The 17,733-nt window shown below is 40.6% G+C and overlaps 2 protein-coding genes across 2 annotated transcripts in view; one reads left to right on the top strand and one right to left on the bottom strand.

Annotated features, from left to right (window-relative positions):
* Nucleotides 1-17,733, bottom strand: part of LOC122940391 — a 1,778,572-nt gene that overhangs the window by 606,606 nt on the left and 1,154,233 nt on the right. The window lies entirely within an intron of this gene.
* LOC122940422 (5-hydroxytryptamine receptor 2A-like) overlaps nt 4,444-17,733 on the top strand; it is a 140,769-nt gene continuing 127,479 nt past the window's right edge. Inside the window, exon 1 of the mRNA XM_044297096.1 lies at nt 4,444-4,934. Within this exon, the coding sequence (XP_044153031.1) occupies nt 4,550-4,934 (385 nt within the window). The 5' untranslated portion in view covers nt 4,444-4,549. The remainder of the gene's footprint in view (nt 4,935-17,733) is intronic.

Here is a 17,733-nt window from a genome sequence, read left to right as displayed (position 1 = left end):
ACATGTGTCCCATAACATCACACGTGCCCTGCCCAACGCAGTCACTGGGAATGTCCACTTAACCATGGACAAGTGCATTTTGCCAGGGATGCTACACTTTCCTAATGGCACACTAGGTGAATGTTGAGGAGGCTGGGAGTGAGTCATTCCCTGGGATGGCACAGGTGCTACCGACGCCAAGGATTGCGGGCCCTACGTCGATCAGGCTTTTCGCCAGCACCTACGTTAGTGGTTCTAAACCCCACTTCTCCTCCTCCAGCTCTTCCTCCACTTTCAACTCTGATTTATCTGCATGCAGCACCAGTCAGTCATCAGTCAGTAGCTGGAAACAGTGTAGCACTGCAGTGGGGAAGCGGCAACAGGCCGGCTGAAGCTGATATTCTTAGGGGACAAACATCACACCGCCGCAGAGCTGTGGCAGGGGATAAGAGACCAGACTGAGCTGTGGCTCTCAACCAGGCATGGTTGTGTCTGTTAATGGCTGTAACTTGGTGGCGGCTTTGGAGCTCGGCAAACTCAGACACATTTCATGCCTTGCCCACGTGTTCAACCTTGTGGTTCAGCGGTTTCTGAAAACCTACCCCAATTTGCCTGAGCTACTGGTGAAGGTGTGGCGCGTGTGCACATTTCCACAAGTCATCAACATCTTCAGCCTGTCTGTCAACACTGCAGCAGCTCTTGAAATTGCCAGCTCACCGGCTGTTGTGCGACGTGAGCATGCGCTTAAACTCCACGTTCCACATGTTGGCCAGGCTTTGTGAGCAGCAGAGGGCAGTAGCAGAATACCAGCTGCAACATTGTTGTCGCCTTTACAGTCAGATTCCGCTATTCACAAGCGAGGAGTGGGAATGGATGTCTGACCTCTGTGAGGTTTAAGAAACTTCGAGTAATCAACACAGATGGTGAGCGGCGACAAAGCTATTATCAGTGTAACCATCCAATTTCTGTGCCTACTCAAACGCTTGCTGCTCACAATTAAGGACGACGCTTTGCATGTGGAAGAGGTGGAAATGGGAGAATACATTACACAGGGTGATAGCCAGGCCTCCCTCAGTTCTCTTCTCAGCGCAAATTGAACGATGAAGAGGAGGAGGAGCAGGAGACGGTTTCTTTCACTACAGAGGGTAGTACCCATGGAAGTTTAATTCCATCTATTCAGCGTTTGTGGGATGAAGAGGAGGAAGAGGATGAAGAGATTGAGAGTCATCCTCCTGATGAAGACAGCGAAGTCTTGCCTGTTGGTACTCTGGCACACATGGCTGACTTCATGTTAGGCTGCCTTTCCAGCAACCTGCGCATTATACACATTTTAGACAACACGGATTAGTGGTTATACACCTTTCTCGACCCCTGCTACAAAGAGAACTTCTCATATCTCATTCCTCTGGTGGAGAGAATGAGAAATACCAATACCTTAAGATCCTTGTTGAAAAATTGCTCCAAAAATTTTCATTGGACAACGCTGGCGGCAGAGTCCGTAGTTCCTTGGCCAATCGAGAAGGGGAGACAAGGGGAACACACAGCAGTTCCAACAGAGGCAGGGCAACTCTCTCCAAAGCCTGGGATAGTTTCATGACACCACACCAGCTCCCTCATTCTGATGCGTGGCCTAGTGTCACAAGGAGGGAAACATTTTGGAAGATGGTAAAGGAGTACATAGCAGACCGTGTCAGCATCCTCAATGATCCCTCAGTGCCTTACAACTACTGGGTGTCCAAGCTGGACATGTGGCACAAACTGGTGCTCTACGCCTTGGAGGTGCTGGCCTTCCCTGTCGACAACGTTTTGTCTGAGTGGGTATTTAGTGCTGTGGGTGGCATTATAACAGATAAGCATATCCGTCTGTCAACTGAAAATGCTGACAGATTGACTCTTATAAAAATGAACAAGGCCTGGATTGACCATGATTTCTAGACTCCACCAGAGGAAAGCTGATGAACAAAAAGGCACTTTAAATATAGTGTTTATAATGTACTGAATACACTGTATTCCAATGCACCCCTTCCACCACAAACAAGGGTATATGGTTGAATATTTCTTTTTCTCATCCTTCTCCTCTTCCATCATATTAACACATGCTTATTTGTCGCATATAATGCCCTCGCATATAATTTTTTAGAGGGTCAGCTCACCAGCAGGCCCTCTCATATAATGTTTTACAGGGTCTGCTCACCAGCAGGCCCTCGCGTATAATTTTTTACAGGGCCAGATCACCAGCAGGCCTTCACCTACAATCTTTTACAGGGTCAGCTCACCAGAAGGCCCTCGCATATAATTTTCTAGAGGGTCAGCTCACCACTAGGCCCTCGCAGATAAGGTTTTACAGGGTCTGCTCACCAGCAGGCCCTCGCATATAATTTTTTACAGGGCCAGCTCACCAGCAGGCCTTCACCTACAATCTTTTACAGGGTCAGCTCACCAAAAGGCCCTCGCATATAATTTTTTAGAGGGTCAGCTCACCAGCAGGCCCTCGCATATAATGTTTTACAGGGTCAGCTGACCACCAGGCCCTCAATAATGTTTTATAGGGTCAGCTCACCAGCAGGCCTTCACCTACAATCTTTTACAGGGTCAGCTCACCAGCAGTCCAGCACCTCAAATCTTTTCCAGGGTCAGCTCACCTGAAGGCCCGCACCTCAAATCTATTATAGGGTCAACTCACCAGCAGGCCCGCACCTCAAATCTTTTACAGGATCAGCTCACCAGCAGGCCCGCACCTAAAATGTTTTACAGGGTCAGCTCACCAGCAGGCCTTAAGCTACAATCTTTTACAGGGTTAGCTCACCAGCAGGCCAGCACCTCAAATCTTTTACAGGGTCAGCTCCCCTGAAGGCCCGCACCTCAAATCTTTTCAGGGTCAGCTCACCAGCATGCCCACACCTAAAATATTTTACAGGGTCAGCTCACCAGCAGGCCCGCACCTCAAATCTTTTACAGGGTCATCTCACCTGAAGGCCCTCACATATAATGTTTTAGAGGGTCAGCTCACATGCAGGCCCTCGCCTACACCTTTTAGAGGGTCAGCTCACCAGCAAGCCCACACCTAAAATCTTTCAGTTTGTGTAGTAGACAGAGTGTACATTAAAGGGAAAATGTATCATAAAAAAGTGACATAAAAAAGTAGCAAAATGTTGCATATGCCCACTTTTAAAAAATATGTAAACTTTTATGGTGTTCTCAGCCGCACTTGCCGCTTTTACAAAAGGTAAGGGGGGGGGGGGGGGTTATGTGGTGCTGGGCACATTTATAATGCTCTAGAAACTATTATAGATTATACCTGAAATCTATACCAGCCTCCTTACTTGTGTAAATTTCAGTTTTATCGCACGGATATATACATATGCGTCAAAATGATTAAGAGATATCTGCACTTTAATTGTGGTTCTTCTGACACCAGTGGGAGATAGATTAAGACTAGCATAGTTTAAGACTTTAGCACACTACCAAAAAAAAGCTTTTCTTTCAATACTTTGTTCATGAGCCATCTCAGGTTTTTTTGTTTTCTGTTACAGAAACAAAATATACTACAAGATCAATAGTTAGTGTACTTTTTCGGTCATAATGAGGGGTTGTGCCAATTTTGCATGTCATTCCTAATCCAAGGTATAGGAAATAACTAGTCTGACCTCTTGTACCCCTTTTGCGTCCTGTTTTTCCGATTAGATGGAGACATAGGTTGGTCATGCTCCCGGTCATTCCATTCGATCTCTTTTAGACCTCTGGAAGTAGAGGAGCAATGTACTCGGCTATCTCCGGCAGTGCCATAGAGAATGTATGGAGCAGCAGGGCACATTCCCCACAAGATGCTCCATCAGATCAGTGGAACAGGCCCAAGTTCTCAGGATCGACGAGTTACAAGCAGCCAGACCCTCAGTGGCCAGCTAGTTAATCCATATTCTGTGGATAAAGGATGAGCTAGTCAACCCCTTTAATGTTTTTAATCTAATCCAATCCTGTCCTTTGCTCCTACTGTACACATCATGAACTCCACTTGTATTAGACAGACTTTATGGAGCAGAAATGCCTTTCATGGTTGGCTTTTTCCAGGGTGTACTTTTAAGCGGAGTAGTGAATAAAGGCATTCATTTGCTCTAATTAGTTTTTTTTTCCATTATTTGTGATTCGGAAGAGTGAAGATAATGTTTCAGTAAAGATGAATTCATGATTATGGCCACAATTAAATATTAGTACATGCATACATAAATTATTACTTTGTGGTTATATTCAGATATTATTAAGTTGCTTCATATTAAAGTATAAAGGCCATCAATCAATTACTTGAGTCTTCAATATTAATCTAATGATACCAATGTTCTTTGTGTTTTGCAGGATGCTTGACCAGAGAATGAAGTGGACACTTCAGACACTTTTGTCCTTCTGGGTCAAAAATCAGTTATCATCTAACTATCGAGACAGCAATAAGACTTGGAACATTATGGATAATCTAATTATTTGTTCCATCTTCAGGGAACTATACCCAACATCACTGCCCACATGTCTTGATCAGAAATTATATGTTTTCCTAAAGCACAATCCAAATTAGCTTTAGATGATGAGCACTGTTAGCGGCACAGGGATGTTAATCAGCCTGACAACAGTATCGGTTACGCTAGATATCGGCATACACAATGGACTGATGGCCTGGCATGTTAACAGCAATGTGACTTCAAATCAGAGTATGCCCACATTGCAACCCACAAATGCATCTGATGAGGAAAGGCCATCTTACTCATCACTTGAAAAGAACTGGTATGCCCTTTTGACTTTGATCATCATTATATTAACGATTGGAGGAAATATTCTTGTCATCATGGCTGTATCTTTGGAAAAGAAACTTCAAAATGCGACCAACTTCTTCCTCATGTCTCTGGCTGTGGCAGATATGCTGGTGGGAATTTTAGTCATGCCAGTTTCCCTGATAACAATTCTGTATGGTAAGTAATCATTAGGTGTTTCTTTTCCACTAAATGTAATGTAAAGTCACATCAGCACAGTTTTTATTTTTTACATGAACGTTATATAACTACATTAACTTTCAAATAATTTTTTTTCTGGTTTTATGATGGAATATGATGTTTTATGATCAGCTGAAGAAATGAAAATGCATGGATTTCAAGTGATTGGTAATGTCTTCTCAAGCAAAACCAATCACAAGGAACCTTGCTGGCAGAGATTTTCTTTCTCAGCTGGAACTGTATGAATTTATTTGAGTATTCAGGTTTTTACCAGCTTAGAAATTTACAGTTTGATGCTATTGCACTAGCTACAGAAGGTGTACTTGAATATGATGGTTCATATTTACTTTATATATGCAAGCTAAAAAACTGATTTCAAATTATATAATTATACCCTGGGCATTGGAAAGTCTACTATACTGTATGTACATATTTTAGAGAGGTTAACTAGAGGAGTTGTAACTAAAATAATAATCCTTAGAAATAACCCTGTGTTAACCCTGTGTTAATGTTTAAAAGGTAAGGGGAAGGAAAGAACTCCTACATAGAGAACCCCGTGCTAATCAGGCTTTTACAGCGCCCTCCGTAATTATCTAGCTTGGGGGAATATAGCTGAACAAGAGGAAATATCCGGAGAGCAGCTCGCATCGGTGAAGAAGAGTGTAAAGTAGACTATATAAGTTATCAAAGATTCTATGTAATTCGAAGATAAAACCACAAAAAGGCACTAAAAGATGATGTTTCCTCTAGATATTTTCTATTTCGAGCCACTTCAGACCACCATGATAACTCCCAGCCATAACTCATTTCTGCTGCCCAAATGTGTTCAGCACCTCATTTTCCTCAGACATATGCACCCCTTAATGCACTCTTGAGACCTGACAGGACAGTGAATAGACTTAATAGGGGGAAATTTAGCAACACATGAGATTAACCTGGAGGAATGAGAAGGGAGTACAAGGTACGGCAACAATTATTACCATATAGTCTAATGATCATTGATTGGGATCTCTGGGGTCAGACCTTCTGAATCAAACATTCTCTAAAATGGCTTTCAGTCATCAGTTTGCATTTAGGTTATGGATTAAAAAAATTATTTTACTCTCATTGTTAAATCGGTTGTTCTATACTTTCTGTATTAACATAGAAACCTCAATGTAGAAACCTCATAATTTTTTTAAAACTTATTATAACAGAGCTTCCTAATTGATTAAGATACAACTGGCATCATGATATCCGTTCCAGCCTCCTAGTAAATGTAATATTCCTTATTTACTATGAGCAGAGACCTGGAGGGGCTGCGAGAATGGAAGGAGTGGTAGTAGCTATGATCGTAGTGGTAGAATTCACATTTCAAGGTGGCAGTATTCACCCTGGCTCCCCCTGAGCTGTGCAGTGAATGGAGGGGGCGCCCTTTCTTTCCTAAGGGCACCCCCTGACTTTCTGAGGCTCCCACCTGGTGGTTGTTGGGATGCCCTTGATGGAAGGTTGGCAAGGTGCAAGGCAGGAGAGGCAGTACATACAGTCAGGTCCATTCATTTCAGGACATAGACACAGGACATCCACCACAATGGATTTGAAATGAAACAAACAAGATGTGCTATAACTGCAGACTGTCAGCTTTATTTTGAGGGTATTCACATCCAAATCATGTGAACGGTGTAGGAATTACAACAGTTTGCATATGTGCCTCCCACTTGTTAAGGAACCAAAAGTAATCAGACAGAATAATAATCATGAATAAAACTTTCACTTTTTAATACTTGGTTGCAAATCCTTTTGCAGTCAATTACAGCCTGAAGTCTGGAACGCATAGACATCACCAGACGCTGGGTTTCATCCCTGGTGACGCTCTGCCTTTACTGCAACTGTCTTCAGTTCCTGTTTGTTCTTGGGGCATTTTCCTTCAGTTTTGTCTGCAGCAAGTGAAATGCATGCTCAATCGGATTCAGGTCAGGTGATTGACTTGGCCATTGCATAACATTCCACTTCTTTCCCTTAAAAAACTCTTTAGTTGCTTTTGCAGTATGCTTTGGGTCATTGTCCATCTGCACTGAGAAGCACCGTCCAATGAGTTCTGAAGCATTTGGCTGAATATGAGCAGATAATATTGCTCGAAACACTTCGGAATTCATTCTGCTGCTTTTGACAGCAGTAACATCATCAATAAATACAAGAGAACCAGTTCCATTGGCAGCCGTACATGCCCACGCCATGACACTACCACCACCATGCTTTACTGATGAGGTGATATGCTTAGGATCATGAGCAGTTCCTTTGCTTCTCCATTCTCTTCTCGTCCCATCACTCTGGTACAAGTTGATTTTGGTCTCATCTGTCCATAGGATGTTGTTCCAGAACTGTGAAGGCTTTTTTAGATGTCATTTGGCAAACTTTAATCTGGCCTTCCTGTATTTGAGGCTCACCAATGTTTACATCTTGTGGTGAACCCTCTGTATTCACTCTGGTGAAGTCTTCTGTTGATTGTTCACTTTGACACACATACACCTATCTACTGGAGAGTGTTCTTTATCTGGCCAACTGTTGTGAAGGGTGTTTTCTTTACCAGGGAAATAATTTTTCGGTCATCCACCACAGTTGTTTTCTGTGTTCTTCCGGGTCTTTGGTGTTGCTGAGCTCACCGGTGCGTTCCTTCTTTTTAAGAATGTTCCAAACAGTTGTTTTAGCCACACCTAATGTTTTTGCTATCTCTCTGATGGGGTTGTTTTGTTTTTTCAGCCTAATGATGGCTTGCTTCACTGATAGTGACAGCTCTTTGGATCTCATCTTGAGAGTTGACAGCAACAGATTCCAAATGCAAATAGCACACTTGAAATAAACTCTGAACCTTTTATCTGCTCATTGTAATTGGGATAATGAGGGAATAACACACACCTGGCCATGGAACAGATGAGAAGCCAATTGTCCCATTACTTTTGGTTCCTTAACAAGTGGGAGGCACATATGCAAACTGTTGTAATTCCTACACCGTTCACCTGATTTGGATGTAAATACCCTCAAGTTAAAGCTGACAGTCTGCAGATAAAGCACATGTTGTTTGTTTCATTTCAAATCCATTGTGGTGGTGTATAGAGCCAAAAATGTTACAATTGTGCCCATGTACCAATATTTATGGACCTGACTGTAGATGATGAAGTCAATAATCAGGCCCATTGTTTGCAATAAATAAGTCTTTCTTTACCAGATCGATGGTGAGAGTTGCAATACAAGCTGCTGCAAATGGTACAGTCCTGAAGTATATCACACATCTTACTTTTCACCAATAGGCAGTGGCAATGATGGTTGTAGTAGTCCCTGAGTCCCAAATTAAATGCACTTTGCAACTTTCCAGGATAATCTCAAGGCATGCTATTCTGTACTTGTTAACCTAAAATTCTCGGGCTAAGGGGTGCAGAATTTAAATCTGGATGGCCAGTTTGTCTCAAAGTATGAGGGTGCTAAGGTCAATGAACCCTTTCCACAGCAGTAAAGTTTTGTACCTTACTGACATTATCTTGCATGGCCTTACTGATTCTGGACTTTCTAAGAAGTCTTTTCTCTTTCCTTCCGGGGTAATCTGATGGCAAAGTTGCTTCTTTGGAAGCTGTAGTCTGAGAGAGAAAGATTCTCTAGACGTGGGCTTAGTCTGCAGGATCTCTGACATGTAGGTCTCATCTGTAGCTCTGCTCAGATCCAACTCACTAACCAGGGGCGGACCAAGTCCATCACCCTGGAAAGCTAACCTGATCTGCCAGTGTCCAATATATATTGCCTATACATTGCTATTAGGTATAACAGAGTGCACAAAGTGATTTAACAGTAAATTACAACAAATATATCAGCAGCATTAAGTTAAATCTTTTAGCAATAATTAACTCTTTGTAGGAGTCCTCTGGGGCACTGCATATGTCAACCATTACAATCAAATACAGTACATGTATAATAGCAGCAGTTACAATGCTCCTTCTTACAATGCATGCTGTCACTGAAACAGATTGGCATATTCAAATATAGATGTTTTTGAATCAAAGCTGACCCAGTGATAGTCTGATTGCCATGGGTCTGGCTTCCTAAATCTCCAAACCCCTGACAATCAATAACTATTGCCGAGTTCAACTGCCACTAGCCATTCATTATCCCTACTTCAGCAGCTACAGGAGAAAAATTGTACATTGACTATTCAAATGAATGCCCGACCAAGGCTGAGTGAGGAGTTGGTAATATAGGGAAGCCCTAATGGGGGACCCACTATATTTCTAGATTAGATTGTGCCTGTGCCAGTGCATTCTCTTTTCCCACCCCTGGCATACTCACTCACTTTAGTTTTCATGTCTCAGACACGGTTTGCTACTGATAAAGTTAGTGAATTGCAAAGGGGAGGAAAGAAAAAGTGCACAGAATAATCTATCTAGAAATACACAATGCACAAGACACCGTGCAATGAGTTTTGACTAGGAGCGGGTATGTTGAAGAGAAGCCGTCCCCCATAGCAAGTAGCTGAATTAGCATATATGGAGCTGAATATTAGATTTTACATCGTAACAGGCGATAGACTCATCTGTCAATATGATGGGTCATTTTAACATTAAATTGTGTTTATATTAGAAGACATCAAAATATTGTTTTACATTTATTATCATCAAGTTAAGTTATTCTATGTTTCAGCTACACAATTCATAGTGCAAATATTTTTCAAACCGTTGATTGATTGGATATGCTTTACGTTTAACATGAGCTCATCTATCATTTAAGAAATGTTCCTTCAAGGTTACTGTCATTAAATCACATGAGCTATTAGGAATAGAGTAGTCCTTTTGAAGTCATTGAAGATGACAGGGTGGGCAAACCACTTTGCAAAAAGTTTGCACAATAATTCTACCTGTCACCTATTTATTTATAAGAAAATGATTTATTAGCTGAATCCTGGAGTGAGTGTACATATTGTTTTACTAGTAAGCCAGACTAATGATGTGCTTAGTTATTTTGCTTCCTTAAAAGTTTGTTTTCTGAGATTTTAATACTGATGACCTATCCTCAATATAGGTCATCAGTATATGATTGGTGAGGGTCTGAAACCCAGGACCCTCGCTAATCAGCTGTTTGAGAAGGTGCCGAAACTCCTGTGAGTGCCGCGGCCTTCTCGCAGTATTCCAAGCATAGTGCCGTACATTGTATAGTGGCTGTGCTTGGTATTACGCTCAGCCATATTCACTTCAATGAGACTGAGTTGCGCCTAGGCCAGGTGACCGATGAACGTGATGTCACTAGGAAAAGCTACAAGAAAGATAAGTCACCAGTATCTCAGATTCTCGGAAAGCCCATTTAACAAAGAAGGCATTTTACATGTATAAATATATAGTAGCAAAATGCTTAGGGTGGGGGCATAAGGGAGTTGTGTATAAAATGAATGTGGTGTTTTGCATCTGTGACATTGACATAACATTAGCAGATGGCATACTTTTGGTGATTTCTTCACAGATCCAGATTTTGGCTCATAGCTGGCCATGTTTGTAAGTGAGCAAGTTTATCTTACCTCTGGTCTCCAGATTACTGTGGTAACCCCAGATATCACTACATTTCGCATTGGATTTTACCATACGTTAACCAATTAATGGTTTTAGCATACCAGCTAGACATACAGTATATTGAGATGCCAAATTGATTCTTAACTAATCCATTTTGTTACAATTCTCTCCAACATTTCAGTTTCCAATGAATCCAGAGTTTTTGGACAATAGTCCCACATGAATCATTCAAAATGACATCTGCCATTTTACATATCAGAATACAGGGAAGATGAGAAGCTGAAGAAGGAGGACCACATAACCCTATCTCGATGAGCTTGTCCATAATGCTTCAGCCAATCATGGGGGACTATAGCTGTGATGTCAGTGGATGTATCATAGGCACTGTATAAGATTCCAGCCAGGATCGGCCCTGTTTTTTAAGCTTGAACATTGGAGGGAGAGCACTTCTGTTAGAGGAAAGATCTTAAAACTGAGAATACAGCTAGTTTACTGTCAGAGATGTTCACAGTGAAGAGAAGACAATAGCTAGTTAGATTGATAACTATTTCACAAAAAGATTTTGGAGATAGGATTATATCACAAAAAGATGTGTGTGTCAATGTATTACTTAGGCCTCCTAAGGGCATTTTATTAAGAGCTATTACATTTAAAGATACAGTAATCAATCTATTATTAATGTGTAGCAAACCAACGCCAAAATCTTCATCACATACTGTAATTCACAATCACAGACAGACTGCCGGGGGTGCTTTTTCATAGTCATATGTATTACAGTGGGCTCTCCTCAATTTATAATTTTTTTGTTTTCAATTTTCAAAGTTTAACTTAAAAAAAATCTGATCTTGTATACAAACTGACATATTGCTTAATTGTGCCATAGTGTACTATTAATCATTTTGCTAAAAGCACCTTTTCCAATAAAAATAAAAACAATAATAATTTGATCACAACATGCCATAGGCCTGATGCATTGTTTTTGTGCGTGATCGTGGACTCTGTCCTGGCTTCATGGACAGCCATGACCCCTGGAGATGTGACAACATCCTTAGCAACAGGATGCAATGCTCTTTTTCACCCCACAGCAGGTGTGTGCTGGGGAAGATTAGCAGTGGGGTGATTGCTGAGCTGCTCTATAACTGTGTACTAGTGTTTCTGAGTAATGGAGCGCCGAGTCATGGACCCATCAGGATCTGATCCAGGAACTCGGAGCTCAATTTAAACCCCTTTCTGTCCATACACCAGTGCCAGTAATAGTCTCTCACTGGACTCACTAGCTGTGTTCCTGGTTCCTTGCTCCTGTATTTATTGGATTGCTCGTTCCTCTGACCCCAGCTTGTCTTCTGACCACTCTCTGTCTCGTTTGGTACTGCATATCTTTTCTGGTTCTGACCCATTTACCTATGACTGGTATTGTGTTTGTTTGTCTTTTGTTGTTTGTCCATCTCTGCTCTTAAAGAGTGTAGGGACTATCGACCAGTTTCGATCTAGCTATTTAGGGCTTGCAAGTAGGTAAGGAAAGTGGGTTGGGTTCTAGCCTTAGGATTCACAGTCCTTGTCTGTCCCTACCTATAGCCATAACACTATTACTACCCCTGCCACCACAAAGTAGCACATCGCTTACCTTGCCCATCATGTTCCATAATATGCTGCTAATGATGATAATATTACCCCTACAGAGCCTTACATCTCCTCCCTTGTTCATTAATTTCTGTATTGCTTCTGCAGAAAACCCTGCCCAGTATAACAAACCTGTAAAAAGTCAATGCTTCTTCACTTTCTAGGACAACATATATTTTCATTAAAATAACACCAAACCTGTTGCTATTTTTCCAAAAAGTGATAATTATTTGAATTGTTTCTACCACAGTGTGTGTGTAAACACCAACAGACATCTTCCCTCAAAAGATTTTTTTTTTTAGCTTTAAACAGGGTAATTTTTACTACCTACTACCATGATTTTACCCATAGCCATGTATTTCACTGTCATTTTGTCATTACTAATGCTGTTTTGGCATTAAAGAGCTTGAAAGGGGTTGGATATAGTCCTAGGAGACCCCAGAGTGTTGTATAAGACTTTTTAGGGTATTTGGAGCGCTTTTAATTTGGGTTGAATTTATTTGGACCAAACGGAATCTGACAGGCTAGTCGATAAAATCAAAACCAAAAATTTTAGGAAATTTGCTCATCTGTAGTGTGTTCACATCTCACTGGATTATATTTAGGACAAATATAAATTAGGATACTCAGTCAGGCATCCCACCTCCCTATGTTCACTGGACATTTGTATATCCTTTTGCCATAATAATTGAACTTAAAGGGGTGAAAAAGTGCTAAGCTAGTCAACAATATCAGATTGGTGGGGTCTGACTTCTGGCACTTTAGCCATAATGGAAGTGGTCATTAGCATTTAGATTATATGATGCACTGCCACTTTCCCCTTACTTTTGGGGGAGGGGGAAGCGTGTCTAATAGTCGGAAAAATATGGTAATTATATAATAGATATAATGTATGAATTATATTGATTGAAGGACCGTGTCCAGAGAGTTGTGGTCAATGATTTTTATTCAGAATGGTCCCGGGTTAAAAGTGGTGTACCCCAAGGTTCAGTGCTGGGCTCTTTATTATTTAAGTTATTTATTAATTATATTGAGGACGAGATTAATAGAACCATATCTATTTTTGCAGATGACACTAAGCTGTGTAAAACTGTACAGTCTATGGAATATGTCCATATACTACAAGCTGACTTGAACACTCTGAGTGATTGGGCATCAACTTGGCAAATGAGATTCAATGTGGACAAATGTAAAGTTCTGCATCTTGGTAGTAATAATCTCTGTGATTTATATGTCCTAGGTGATTTAACACTAGGAGAGTAATTTATAGAGAAAGATTTGGGTGTCCTTGTGGATGGTAGATTAAATTACAGTATACAATGTCAATCAGCTGCTTCTAAGGCCACCAGGATATTGTCATGTATTAAATGAGGCATGGACTCGGCAGGGATGTAATATTACCACTTTACAAAGCGTTGGTGCAGCCTCATCTGGAATATGCAGTTCAGTTCTGGGCAGCAGTCCATAGAAAGGATGCACTGCAGCTGGAAAAAGTACAGAGGAGAGAGACTAAAATGATAAGGGGCATGGAGGGTCTTAGTTATGAAGAATGATTAAAAGGATTGAATTTATTTGGTCTTGAGAAGAGATGTCTAAGCGGAGACATGAATAACCCATACAAATATATAAATGGGCCATACAAAAAATATAGTGAAAAACTGTTCCATGTAAAATGCGCTCAAAAGACAAGGAGGCACTGCCTCCGATTGGAGAGAAAAAAGTTCAGTCTCCGGAAGCGTCAAAGCTTCTTTACTGTAAGAACTGTAAAGCTGTGGAATTGTCTTCCTCAGGACGTGGTCACAGCAGGAACAGTGACCGTTTTAAAAATGGTTTAGATGAATTCTTAAACAACATTAATCCTTATGAAAACGTGTAGAAATCTATGTCTCAATTCCTTCAGGGATTTGCATCCCCCCCATCCCTTGGTTGAACTTGATAGACTTATGTCTCTTTTAGTGTTGATCGAGCACCAAAGTGCTCCCGTAGAACACTTTGCGATGCTCCGGTGCTCTACAGAGCACCCGGGCACAATGGATGTCAATGGGAGAAACTGAGCATTAAACCAGGCACCCCCTGCTCTGAGGAGGGGAGGGTGCTGGGTCCCACTGAGGTCTATGCAGAAGATTGCTGTACAGTAAGGGAATCCCCCAGTGTGAGTTCGTGGCTTAGGAGTCCCTGCTCTGACTCCATATATATCTATGTCCATATACAGAGTCAGTGTATTTAAATCTAATTTAGCCTCTATTTCTAAAAAGTTTCTGCCAGGTTCAGTGCAGGTTAACATGTAGCTGTCTAGCGTAGTGGTTAAATTTCTTAGCTCTAATGTAGAATATTGTGAGTTCAAATCCCGGCAGAAATAGAGGCTAAATTAAAGTTAGGTATTTTTTATAGTAAATGTAAAAATTGTATGGCACAAAATAAATGTGTAAATATTAAAATACATATATATATATATATATATTAAATTTAGCCTCTATTTCTGAAAAGTTTCTGCCAGGATTTAAACTCGCAACCTTCTACATTAGAGCCAAGAACCTTAACCACTACGCTATACAGCTACATGTTAACAGTGGGATATGAATTTTACTTCTGCTGTATAGGAATACTTACTACATGACAAACTACTATGAGGTTTTTCTGACACCGTGTATCTTTCAGCTTTATAGCTGAGTGGTTAAAGTCCTTGCCTCTAACGTAGAGGGTTGTGAGTTCAAATACTGGCAGAAACTTTTCAGAAATAGAGGCTAAATTAGATTTAAATAGACTGATTCAAGCACATGAGGTATTTGGCCGAGCGTGCTCGCTCAACACTAGTCTTTTTTTTTAACCGTATTAACTATGTAACTATGAATTGCCATAAGCAGAACATAGCAGTTTATTTGGCATTAAAAAGAGCAAGGCAAATTTTCAGTTACCCTTATCTATATGAGCTACAGTATATGAGTTGACAAATAATTGAGCTCTCTTATTTTATTTTTTTTGTTATCAGGGTGCTGTATAGCTTCATCATTAAAATAATTAGGTCATACATTTCATGATTAGTCTACAATACGTACATATTAAACCCAAATAATTAGCCTAGCTGGTACTTTGTGTACCAGCTCGATTTTTAGGTACAGAAAGATATTAGTGGAATATATACAGACGTGGACAAAATTGTTGGTACCCTTTGGTCAATGAAAGAAAAAGTCACAATGGTCACAGAAATAACTTTAATCTGACAAAAGTAATAATAAATTAAAATTCTATAAATGTTAACCAATGAAAGTCAGACATTGTTTTTCAACCATGCTTCAACAGAATTATGTAAAAAAATAAACTCATGAAACAGGCATGGACAAAAATGATGGTACCCCTAGAAAACACAGAACATAATGTGACCAAAGGGACATGTTAATTCAAGGTGTGTCCACTAATTAGCATCACAGGTGTCTACAACCTTGTAATCAGCCATTGGGCCTATATATATGGCTCCAGGTAATCACTGTGTTGTTTGGTGATATGGTGTGTACCACACTCGACATGGACCAGAGGAAGCAAAGGAAAGAGCTGTCTCAAGAGATCAGAAAGAAAATTATAGACAAGCATGTTAAAGGTAAAGGCTATAAGACCATCTCCAAGCAACTAGATGTTCCTGTGAGTACAGTTGCACATATTATTCATAAGTTTAAGATCCATGGGACTGTAGCCAACCTCCCTGGACGTGGCCGCAGGAGGAAAATTGATGACAAATCTAAGAGACGGATAATCCGAATGGTAACAAAAGAGCCTAGAAAGACTTCTAAAGAGATTCAAGGTGAACTTCATGCTCAAGGAACATCAGTGTCAGATCGCACCATCCGTCGTTGTTTGAGCCAAAGTGGACTACATGGGAGACGACCAAGGAGGACACCATTGTTGAAAACGAATCATAAAAAAGCAAGACTGGAATATGCCAAACTACATGTTGACAAGCCACAAAGCTTCTGGGAGAATGTCCTGTGGACAGATGAGACAAAAATCGAAGTTTTTGCCAAGGCACATCAGCTGTATGTTCACAGACGAAAAAATGAAGCATATCAAGAAAAGAACACTGTCCCTACTGTGAAACATGGAGGAGGCTCTGTTATGTTCTGGGGCTGCTTTGCTGCGTCTGGCACAGGGTGTCTTGAATCTGTGCAGGGTACAATGAAATCTCAAGACTATCAAGGAATTCTAGAGAGAAATGTACTAGCCAGTGTCAGAAAGCTTGGTCTCAGTCGCAGGTCATGGGTCTTGCAACAGGACAATGACCCAAAACACACCGCTAAAAACACCCAAGAATGGCTAAGAGGAAAAAATTGGACTATTCTAAAGTGGCCTTCTATGAGCCCTGACCTCAATCCTATTGAGCATCTTTGGAAGGAGCTGAAACATGCAGTCTGGAAAAGGCACCCTTCAAACCGGACACAACTGGAGCAGTTTGCTCATGAGGAGTGGGCCAAAATACCTGCTGAGAGGTGCAGATGTCTCATTGACAGTTACAGGAAGCGTTTGATTGCAGTGATTGCCTCAAAAGGTTGCGCAACAAAATATTAAGTTAGGGGTACCATCATTTTTGTCCATGCCTGTTTCATGAGTTTATTTTTTTACATAATTCTGTTGAAGCATGGTTGAAAAACAATGTCTGACTTTCATTGGTTAACATTTATAGAATTTTAATTTATTATTACTTTTGTCAGATTAAAGTTATTTCTGTGACCATTGTGACTTTTTCTTTCATTGACCAAAGGGTACCAACAATTTTGTCCACGTCTGTATATTATGTGAAGTTTATACTAAGGAGCACTGACAACAGAGACTTTCTTTTATACATTTCCTGGAGCTGAGAATGAGATCGTATAAACTGCTGTATCATTACGCTGACCTTGAGAGTATAAATCCAGATACGGCTTTCTCTGTGATTTTTTATTTTTTTTGTTCATAAAGAATGACTCACAAAGTAAACAAGACAAATCCTTAAGACAGATAGACAATCCACAACGGGGGGAATTTATTAAGGATTTGCACTAGATTTGTGGCATAAAAAAGTCATAAATTATGGTGCACCTCATATGGTATTTGCACACAAATTTCTTAACTTCCCCGCCCCCTTAAATTTTGAAAATTGGTGTATAAATTGGGCAGGATTAACTTCTCCATTGGATCATGTATCATTATTTATAACAGAAAATGGTGCAAATCATAGCGTAAATCTACATCTGCCTATAGCTGCCATAATTTTCTGTCTTAAGATAAAGGGGTTGTTTCACTTCAGAAAATAACATTTATTATGAAGAGAAAGTTAATATAAGGCGCTTACTAATATATTGTGTAAGTGGCTTCCTTTGCTACTTTCACACTAGCGTTAATATATTCCAGTATTGAGATGCGTCATAGGGTCTCAATACGGGGAAAAAAAGCTTCCATTTTGTCCCCATTCATTGTCAATGGGTACAAAACATAACTGAACAGAACGGTATGCTCCAAAATGCATTCCATTCCGTTCTCTTACCGGAGAGCAAACCGCAGCGGTTTGCTTTCCGTCCTGGGATGCGGAGCAAGACAGATCCGTCATGACTTACAATGCAAGTCAATGGGGACGGATCCATTTTCTCTGACACAATCTGAAACAA

The sequence above is a fragment of the Bufo gargarizans genome, chromosome 6 (assembly GCF_014858855.1).
Source record: "Bufo gargarizans isolate SCDJY-AF-19 chromosome 6, ASM1485885v1, whole genome shotgun sequence".
NCBI classification, from domain to species: Eukaryota; Metazoa; Chordata; class Amphibia; order Anura; family Bufonidae; genus Bufo; species Bufo gargarizans.
The sequence above is the reverse complement of the archived record's forward strand: the minus strand, read 5'-3'. Positions and strand labels throughout refer to the sequence as shown.